The sequence below is a fragment of the Capsicum annuum genome, chromosome 12, assembly GCF_002878395.1.
Source record: "Capsicum annuum cultivar UCD-10X-F1 chromosome 12, UCD10Xv1.1, whole genome shotgun sequence".
Lineage (NCBI taxonomy): Eukaryota > Viridiplantae > Streptophyta > Magnoliopsida > Solanales > Solanaceae > Capsicum > Capsicum annuum.
The window spans coordinates 228,491,875-228,502,831 of NC_061122.1; the positions used below are offsets into that span (position 1 = coordinate 228,491,875).

The 10,957-nt window shown below is 34.6% G+C and overlaps 1 protein-coding gene and 1 pseudogene across 2 annotated transcripts; both read left to right on the forward strand.

The window, feature by feature from the left end:
• LOC124889768 overlaps window positions 1–4,184 on the forward strand; it is a 9,173-nt pseudogene extending 4,989 nt beyond the window's left edge.
• LOC107851621 (probable leucine-rich repeat receptor-like protein kinase At5g63930) lies at window positions 3,193–8,703 on the forward strand. Of its 2 annotated transcripts, XM_016696705.2 has the most exons (4): window positions 3,193–3,463; window positions 4,078–4,167; window positions 4,718–7,707; window positions 8,022–8,674. In XM_016696705.2, the coding sequence occupies exons 3-4, from the start codon at window positions 4,752–4,754 to the stop codon at window positions 8,363–8,365; spliced, it is 3,300 nt and encodes a 1,099-aa protein (XP_016552191.2). In that variant the 5' UTR covers window positions 3,193–3,463; window positions 4,078–4,167; window positions 4,718–4,751; the 3' UTR covers window positions 8,366–8,674. The 2 variants fall into 2 exon arrangements, with proteins under 2 accessions (XP_016552191.2, XP_047257234.1); XM_047401278.1 differs by having other exon boundaries at window positions 3,194–4,167; window positions 8,022–8,703.
• The last annotated feature ends 2,254 nt before the right edge of the window (window positions 8,704–10,957 follow it).

Sequence of the window (10,957 nt, forward strand, 5' to 3'; positions counted from 1 at the left end):
AACAATTTTTAGGTTAACAAACATTATAGTTCCTAAAAAAAAAAATTAATTAATTTAAGCCGGACGTAAGTCATTAAAGCGACCATGCTAAAACCACGGGACTCGAGGGGTGCCTAACACCTTCCCCTCGGTCAACAGAATTCCTTATCCGGATTTCTAGTTCGCAGACGAAAAACAAAAATTGAAGAGTCATTTCCTTTTGAATAGGGATTCAATAAGGTGGCTTGGAACACCCAAACTCAATTCCAAGTGACGACTCTGTAAGTAAAGTAATCCCTTTTCAAAACGTCATTTTAATTGGAAAAACCCATTTTCTCCAAAACCAACTCCCTAGCGGGGTCGGATGCGGTGAAAACCAGTGTGTGTGTGACATAAGTCATATAAAAATTGTGAAATAATATATTCTTAGAAGAATAATTTTCTTATAGAACAAAAATAAGTCAAGAATATACATGAATTTCTATCAAATTTGTGATATAGTGGCATGTTCTATACAGGAGAATTAAATGGGATCATTACCCATGACTTTGAGATCCATATGCAGGCATGGGAAAATTAATAATCCACCTAGGTTTTGGTGCTTCATGGACCACATTATCTTGAACCAAAAATAAGTAAAAAAAAAAATACGTAATAAAAAAATATCACAAAGTATTTTCCCTGTTTCAAAATATTTGTAGAATTTTCACTGTACGCCCTTTAAGCCAATTCAAATCAGAACTAAATTAATTAATTCTCTATGGCTGGAAGGCTTGTTGCAACCTTCACATTTTTTTGCTGATATCCCAAGTCTTTAAGTGGGCCCTCTTAACCACCCACGAAATTGGATTTTTAGAGAATCCACCTTGTAAGTCTTAGGATTTGTAGCTCGACGATTCATTAAGTGAGTTAGTTTATCCTTCTAGTTTTGAATGTCCTTTTGGATAATTATAGCAGTTCATAGGCGCGAGATGTATCTTGTGGTGTGTGCGGTGGGTGAGGGGAGGGAGGGGGAAAAGTATTACTAATTAGGAGGGATATTTGATTATTTTATTTTTATTTATGTTTCAAGATATCTCATTTTATTGAGTATTTATTCTATTTATGTGTCATAATATTGTGTTTGTAATTAACAATTATCACTAAAAATAAATGAAAAATAAATTAATTTTATTTTGAATTTCTAAAAAGACAAATAGAGTAATTTATAATGGCTATTTTTAGAAAGCACGATATATAATTTGAGGCAGAAAAAATGTATAGCAATAATAAATTTAGTACTCTCCGCGATAATGATGAAATAGTCGGAATAGTTTATGTATATTTTATTATTATATCATTAATGATTCAAAAGATAAAATAAATAAATAAATAAATATGTGCTTTATGTTGACCAAATTATTACTATTTCATTTATCTAAGAACAAAATGGAGCTTTAACATTGACTTTGAATAAATAAACTGATTTTTTTTTTTTTTTTGCATAAATTAATGGGATACAATTGATTACACACAATATAATAGAAGATATTCAAAGATATTGTTACATTAAATTATGCAAATGATTGCTTTTTGTTTAATCTTCAAAATATTCTTGCACTGAAAATGAAAATGGCGTTGGTCCCAATGTTTTTGATCTATATTAATGATGCAGAATGTATTATGTGTAAAAAACATATGAAAAACAAGAAGACAGCTCAGTGAATTAAAATTTTTTTACTTTGTAAAAAAATTGAATTATAAGAATTTATTATATATAAAATGTGTTAAATATATTTTAGATATATGTTACGAGTTCAAATCTTATCGATTGCCTACAAATTAAAAAAAAATATATTTAGGGAGAAGATTAGAGGGACGGTTTCATAATTTATATATCGATTATAGAGCTATGTATATTCTATTAATCCTCAAATATATATTTTTTTTTAAATGCAAAAATAGAGTAGGTAAACTTCACCTTATGATCATGATGATTAAATTTCTTATTTATGAATTATGAAGGAAGAATGGTCATCACGTTACATATCTTTTATTTATGTAGCCTTACTCCTATTTTATGTGCATAGAAAGATTGTTTTTAATAAATCTCGAATAAAAAAAATAGAAATAATACAAATATAAACACGTTAACTTGACTTGAACTGGCCGTTAAAACACTTCATTTTTGAAAATGCATATCTAAATATCGTTGTAGCATTGTAATCCTTGTTTGTGATATCTATCGTAGTTTGTTATTTATTACGTTTCGAATATCGCACTATTATACTGTTCTTTTTATTTCATTCTTGTAGATTTTGCATTATTTTCTCCACGATTTCTTTCTTCTTCTTTGTACCTAGATTTGTCGCACTTGAACCAAAGGTCTTTCGAAAACAACCTTTCTACCTCCATGAAGTAGTGGTAATGTTTGCACGCCCTATCCTTCCTAGACCTCATTTGTGGGATTTCACTGGGTATGTTGTCGTTGTTGTTGTATTGTTTTCATTGTATCTGTTATGAATTGGGCAGAAATAAAACAAACCACAAGCAGAAAGAAAACAAGAACACATAAATTTACGTGAAAATTCTTGCGAAAAAAACACGGGTAAAGGCAGAGGAATTTCACTATGAAAGAAGAGGAGTACAATGTAGAGAGACGTAATTTCTGAATAATCCGAAACAACTCACTAAATAACACTTATATAATACTCCCTTCGTTTCAAAATAGTTGGCCCTTTTTGACTTGACACTCTCTTTAAGAAAATATTTATTAGGGATTTATTTTACCAAATTAGCCTTATTAATTATGCTTTAAAAATATAAATTTGAGTAAATATACTTTGTTTAGTCATTTAATGGTGAGGCTAGTATTGGAAGAATTCATCAAAAGGAACAACTAAACTGAAACAAATATTTTTAGAAAGAGGGTCAACTAAAACGAAATAGAGGGAGTACGTGCGTACAAATAGGTGCTAGGCCCAAAAACATAAAGGTTCATACCGCAAGGGCTTCGGGCCCACACCCCTATCGAGATCAATGGTGGGCTCCGAGATCGAGCCTATCGGCCCGATACCTAAGCTACCACCACAGATCTCGTGGAAAATCACAAGCATGGATCGCACCACGAAAATCTACAAAATTCGGGCCACAAGTATCAATTAAACACGTCAACTTAGAAGATGACACCATTGCTAGCATCACATCTGATTTCACTTCCTCTAAAGTCCTGATGTCCAATTTTGTACAAAAGAAAGAACTAAGAAAAAGAAAACAAACAACCGTCCCAATCTCAAAAGTCCATTTGAATATTTTTCTGGAAAAAGTGTATGTAAAATGCCAAGAATAGTTGACAGTTAGTGACCCTTTGAAGTACTCAAAAGCAACAAACATTTTAGTTAGAGAAGAAAGAAAGTGACAGTCAACCAAATATTATAGTAAAAGAAGCAAACTGTGTGATGCAAAAGGTGTATCAAAATCTTCGATAAGAGGGGTTGTTCGGATGGTAAGCGTACTCCACTTTCGACCTTTAGGTTATAAATTCGAGTCATCGAGGGAGAAAAAAGGCGGGAGCTCCTAGGGAAGGGGTTAAAAAAAGTATCAAAATCTTCACTGAAAAACATTACATTTGATTTCCCATGTTTCATTTTTGCTTGTTATATACATAAAGTTAGAATCTTTTTACCATTACTCCCTTTTCAAAAAGTGTGCATATAGATGAAAAGATCACCACGATTTTGGAAAAAGGAAGGAGCTTTTAGTTTTGTGTATAGAATTTTTCATCAATAGCCTCTCTATCTCGACGAGGTAGGATTAAGGTTGTTTGTGTACGCTCTACCCTCTTCAAACCCCACTTGTGGGATTACACTGGGTATGTTGTTGATGTTGTAAAGAAAAGGGTAGCAAAATCTTCATTTAGAAACATTACATTTGATTTCCCATGTTTCTTTTTCCTTGTTAGATAAATAAAGTTTGAATCTTTTTTTCCTTTTTCACGAATTGTGTATATAGATGGGAAGATCACCACGATTCTTGAAAAAACCTTTTATATATAGAATTTTTCATTTGTCTTTTTCCCATTTCATGATTCTATGTTTTTTACTGTGTCATCAACAAAAGGAATCATTTGACAGTTCTTGGTTGTCTTTGCTTTTCTGGGGCTGTGGGGTCTCCAGCATTTTGAAGAAGTGATGCCACAAAATCCTAGAGGTATGCTAAAGCTTTGATCTTTCATGGATTTGCTTTGTATAGTTGACTTGTTAATCTAGCATATTGGATATACATTATTTGGTGGAGTTTCTTGAAAATTCTGAATTTTGGAGTTCTTTGAAATGGTTGATTTGTCAATCTTCTGGATATTTATTTGGCATAATACATAAACACGCGCTAAAACATTTGAGTATGCTCATCTAATCGCCTCAAATCGTCTTCACTGTGTGTCGGTTGAATACTCCGGCTTACAAACTGATCATCTAGACACCCCCAAAATTTCAGCAAACAGTGTGTCTCAAGTTGGAGTGTTTAGTTGTCAGTTTAGACCAAGTTGGAGTACTTACTTGACAGCCGAGGTCAAGTTTGAGTGTCTGTTTATGTTTTATGCCTTTAATATATATATATTTGTACTCCAGTCCGAACAGTTGAACCCACTGATTATATGCTATAGCTATTTGCTTTCTAAATAGATGATTCATCTGCTTTGACTTTGATGATTGAATTATTGGGTTCTTTTCTTAAGAAAATTCAATCTCTATTATTATAGGTTGGATAACAGGTCAAGCTGCAACTTTGAGTTAATGAGAGTTGTTGTGATGTCTGGGGTATATGGCTCAAGAAATGGTCTAATTCTGTTTTGGATAGTTTTCTTGTTGGCTTCGCTGACGATGGTTTGTCCTGCTGAAGGATTGAATGCTGAAGGAATGTACCTACTTGAGTTGAAAAAGAACTTAAAGGATGAGTTTAACAATCTTGAAAATTGGAATCCTGACGATGAGACACCGTGTAGCTGGAAAGGCGTAAATTGCACTTCTGGTTATGATCCAGTAGTGCAAACTCTTGATCTGGGGTTTATGAATCTTTCAGGCACGTTGAGTTCTAGCATTGGTGGTCTCGTATGTTTAACCGTTCTTGACTTGTCTCACAACAGATTCACAGGGAATGTTCCGAAAGAGATAGGAAATTGCTCGAAATTGCAGAGTCTTCAGCTCCATGATAATGAATTTTTCGGGCGGTTCCCTGATGAGTTGTACAACCTTTCTCATTTGGAAGACTTGAATTTGTTCAACAATATGATATCTGGTTCTATTTCAGAGGAGTTTGGGAGGCTCTCGTCTTTAGTTTCTTTTGTTGCATACACCAATAACCTCACTGGTCCACTCCCTCGATCACTCGGGAAGCTAAAACAATTGATAACATTTCGAGTGGGACAGAATTCACTTTCTGGAAGTCTACCAGCGGAGATTGGTGATTGCGAGAGCTTACAAGTTCTTGGTCTTGCACAAAACAATCTAGGAGGAAATATACCCAAAGAGGTCGGTACGCTTGGTAGATTGGAACAACTTGTACTTTGGGACAATCAACTCTCGGGCTATATTCCGAAGGAACTTGGAAATTGTACAAAACTTGAACTGTTTGCTTTATACCAGAACCACCTGGTTGGAGAAATTCCTGCAGAAATAGGTGAGCTAATATTTCTCAAGAGGTTATACCTATACCGGAATGGATTCAACGGTACAATTCCAAAGGTCATTGCGAATCTTTCTTCAGCGATAGAAATTGACTTCTCGGAGAACCATTTGACAGGAGAAATACCAACTGAGTTCAGTCAATTAAAGAACCTGAAACTGTTGTATCTTTTTCAGAACCAGCTCAAAGGTGTCATACCTCAGGAACTCACCCGTTTAAGTAACTTGGAACGTCTTGATCTGTCGATTAACTACTTATTCGGCTCTATTCCATTTGCCTTTCAGAATCTCACTGGATTGGTTCAGTTACAGCTCTTTCAGAACTTTCTAAGTGGAAGTATTCCCAAAGGTCTCGGGAACTATAGCCGACTTTGGGTGGTTGATTTATCAAGCAACTATCTCACAGGAAGAATTCCTCCATATATTTGTAGGAATTCCAGTTTGTTTTGGCTAAATCTTGGTTCAAATAACTTGCATGGGGACATTCCAACTGGTGTTATTAAGTGTGACTCATTGGTACAACTTCGTCTTGATGGTAACTGGCTACAAGGGAATTTTCCTTCTGACTTGTGCAAATTGAGTAATCTATCTGCTCTTGAATTAGGACAGAACTTGTTCCACGGTTTAATACCTCCTGAGATTGGAAACTGTCGAATGTTGCAAAGACTTGATCTCTCAGGAAATTATTTCACGCACGAGTTGCCACAGGAGATAGGGAATCTCGAATCACTTGTGACTTTTAATGTATCGTCTAATTTTCTGACTGGTCAAGTACCACCGAGCATTCTGAAATGCAAGGCGCTGCAACGTCTTGATCTCAGCAGGAACGGTTTTATTGGTGTTATACCTGATGAAATTGGAAAACTAGCGCAGCTTGAACGTCTTTTGGTCTCGGATAACAAGTTTTCTGGAAGGATGCCAGCAGCATTGGGGAGGCTTTCTCGTTTGACAGAGTTGCAGATGGGTGGAAATTCATATTCGGGTGAAATACCATCAGAATTGGGTAATCTTACTGGTCTACAGATTGCGATGAATCTTAGTAACAACAATCTCTCTGGTACAATACCACCTGAGCTTGGCAATCTTATCCTACTCGAGAGTCTCTATCTCAACAATAATCATCTGACTGGTGAAATACCAATCACATTCGGACACTTAACGAGTCTAATGAGCTGTAACTTTTCATACAATAACCTCACTGGACCACTGCCAAATATACAGCTGTTTCAGAATATGGATGTCAGTAGCTTTATTGGAAACAAAGGCCTTTGCGGTGGTCTTTTAGGTGGATGTGACGAATCTCCTCCATTCAATTCCGATCCTCTAGTCAAAAGTGCAGGTGCTTCGAGAGGGAAGATTGTTACTGTTGTTGCCGCTGTTGTGGTTGGTGTTTTTCTTGTTTTGGTTATGGTAGTTTTGTATTTGATGATGTGTCATCCAGTTCAGACAGTTGTATCCGTAAAAGACAAGGACGCGTCATTTCCAGCTACGGACATATATTTCCCTCCTGAAGTAGAGTTCACTTTCCACGACTTGGTTGAGGCTACAAACAACTTTCATGACAGTTGTGTTGTCGGAAGAGGAGGTGTTGGGACGGTTTACAAAGCAGTCATGCGATCTGGGAAAAAGATCGCTGTTAAGAAGCTGGCTTCTAACAGAGAGGGTAATAACATAGAGAAGAGTTTCCGAGCAGAGATTTCAACTCTCGGAAAGATCAGGCATCGTAACATTGTTAAACTATACGGCTTTTGCTATCATCAGGGTTCTAATCTTCTTCTTTACGAGTACATGGACAAAGGTAGCTTGGGTGAATTGCTTCACGGAGCATCATGTAGCTTAGACTGGCCTCAACTCTTTAAGATAGCTCTTGGGGCAGCTGAAGGTCTTGCTTACTTACATCACGATTGCAAACCACAGATCATCCACCGCGATATCAAGTCCAATAATATTTTGCTCGATGAGAAGTTGGAAGCTCATGTTGGTGATTTTGGTCTCGCTAAAGTTGTTGACATGCCTCAGACAAAGTCGATGTCTGCAATTGCTGGATCTTATGGCTACATTGCCCCTGGTAAGTACATTTCATTCTTTTCATGAGAACTTGTATATAGTATATAGCCCGGTCATTGTCTAAATTCATGTCATGAATCATATCGCTGCCTAGATAGTCCTCATAAGGCCGTAGAGTTCCTCCCACGAGCTGACTAGGATTTGTTAATTTCATTGCAGCAAATAGCTAGTACTAGTGTTACCTTGGTGAACGTTTTCATACTATGATACCGATATATTTATTTGATGAACTATTTGAAGAGAGTAAGGAAACGCGTATACCTCTTCCTTCTGCTACTGAACCTTTGTTTAATCGTTCTGCTTTTTCTACTGCAGAATATGCTTACACCATGAAGGTAACAGAAAAATGTGATATCTATAGTTACGGAGTAGTCCTATTGGAGTTGTTAACCGGAAGAACACCAGTACAACCACTCGATCAAGGAGGTGATCTTGTCACGCGTGTTAGGCATTATATTCGCGACAATTCATTGACACCAGGGGTACTCGATATCCGATTGGATTTGACAGATGAAACTACTGTTAGTCACATGCTTACAGTGATGAAAATTGCCTTAGTATGCACTTGTATGTCCCCGGCTGAACGCCCTTCAATGCGCGAGGTCGTGTTGATGTTGAAAGAGTCTGATGAGCAAGAAGGTAACTTCATCTTGTCTTAAACTTGATAATTCTACATTGCTCCGACTCTCCAAAAATGTTACCACAGCCGTGTTTTTGGAGGATCGGACATGCATTCCGAGGCATTTTTGAAAAGTCCGAGCAACATAGGTTAAGTGTATAGAAAACACCTTCCATTAACTCTAATAAGCTTCCTAGTGCTAGCTAGTTCTCAAATGTATCGTATTCTACAGCCAAATAATAGAAATTACCACATGTTTCACAAAATGTAAATTATATTCCACTTTGGAGGCGATATACACTAATTTTATATAATTATACACATATTATACATGAATTCATATATGAGATACATGGATTTATTGTCTTTTTAAAAGAATTTGCATACATTAGGGTAATTACTTATTGTCACCAGGTGTTTATGCTGAATCGTATAAATTTATTATAATTAAGTGATTACAATGAGGTGAAATGCATGTTAATTAATTACGATAAGTGGTAGGAAATTATATACAAACACATATTATATTTTTATTGATTTGATGTAAATATCGAGCGTGATTAAGTATTACCACCGCAACAAATATGGGTACCCACCACTTGCTCTCCACTCACCACTTCCTTCACAATTTTGACAATTTATTCAGAAGTAATGAAAAGGAAAGAAAATAAGAAGAAAAATTGTACCAAAATTGATTAATGATCTAGGTATATATACTAATAGATGTGCTCAATTATATAGTAAGACACTAAATCCTTACCTATTGAACAACATATAATATAGGGAAGTATCGTAATTGTTACGATTCGAGTTCGTGACACGTGTCGTCTGTTTTGATCAAACAAGTATCATGATTTTATTTATCAAGTTGTGCCATTATTAAATTCAAAAATGTGAATAGTCTAACCAGCGTTCGAATTGTTGCAACAAAATATTTCCACTACTCTTAAAGAGGAGCAAGTGATGAAAAACTTTTACAATTTGAATGGAAGAAATGATAAACTGAATATATTTTTTTTAACAAAAAAAAATGAATCCACTTATCATTATAGTGATTTATATTTTTTTAATCACTTCGTCAAATATTAAAACCTCTTATAAAAAGATCAGCATACTCTCAAAATCCTATTAACCAAAAGCAAGTTGGTTCTAATTAATATTTTACATCACTAGAAGTTCTTAATTTACTCTTCAATTATATTATAGGTTCTTAAGCATTAGTTAATTAAAAGTACCTTTTTTCCAATTATAAGCTAGTTGCCTTCAACTCAACTTTTTTTTTTTTTTTTCATTTTCTTGAGAAGGGAATCTGCAATTGATATACATAAGGTAAAATTTGCTTCAATCTAGTAGTCTGCAAATTATATAGGAAACCTCATACGACGAGCTCGATCGAGAAAATATGTGGGGAGGATTTCTAATCTGAGACTAATCATTTGAGAGATCACATATTTAACCAATTCCGCCACCCGCCCCTCTTTTTTTATTTTTTGAAAATTGATATAGGACAAGTCACAAGTTACATAAAACTAAGATAAAATTGCATTTTTTGTGGAATATGGTAGCTGCTGACATAAAGCATTTGCATGTTTTACTTATCAAGATTGATTAAATAAAGATAAAATTGTTACTTTAGTGATGCAGAAGTTCATAAGCCTTTTGGCTTTAACACACTTTCAAAGGTAAATTGTACAAGTTGAAACCTAGCTCTATGATGGAGCCAAGGACAAAAAACCTGCTTCTTTTTAATAATTACTTAATTAATTTCCTTAATTGAATAAGTTTATCCCTTAAAAAGAAAGCATTAGGAAAACTTATCAACTAACTAAATGGGGCAAGTTGCAAAACAAAAGGTTTAGGAGTGTATCATCACTAAGAAAAATAGGATTTAACTACAAAGTTTGTCATTAAGTAGCTCATAGTTGATTAAAAAAAATTCAATAATCCATGACTAATCGATTTGTTCGGTCTCCTTATATGGTCTTGGATAATCCTCCTTTGTGATCTAGTTTTTGGGTTCAGTTAGTCCAAGATTCATTTCTTTAACATGCATATCAAGTCAGACTTATCTATATTCTTTATTTAACTGATATTAGGCCCTAGGGATGGCAATGGGGTGGTGCAGGTTTAGGCTATGCGGGGCGGTATGGATTTTAGACTATGTGGGTGCGGGGTAGGTTGGAGTAAGGTTTTTTTTAAATGATGCGGGGCAGGGCGGGTTGCGGGTTTAAACAAAAAAAAACTAAAATTTAGTATTATTCTCGTGAATCTACCTAAAATTATATGTATTCTTCCTACTTAAAATTTTATCATAATTAAAACGATATATATAACACTACAAATAAATAAATTCATAACTTTTCTTTTGAAATCGGTAAAACAATTTTATAACACAAAATATCAAACTAAAGTTTATTGATTTTTCCTTATTAAATCACTTTGCCATGCATAGCTTATTTAATTAATTTATCTATAGCAAAGACTTAAATAATCAGATAATAAACTAAATGATCTCTAATTTTAATTTCTTGATTCACCTTATAAATAAAAATCTGATATTTGCTTGTACACCTGATACTTCTCTAACAATTTCTTAGTGAAAAGTGATATAATAGAAATTGGTTGTTACTAC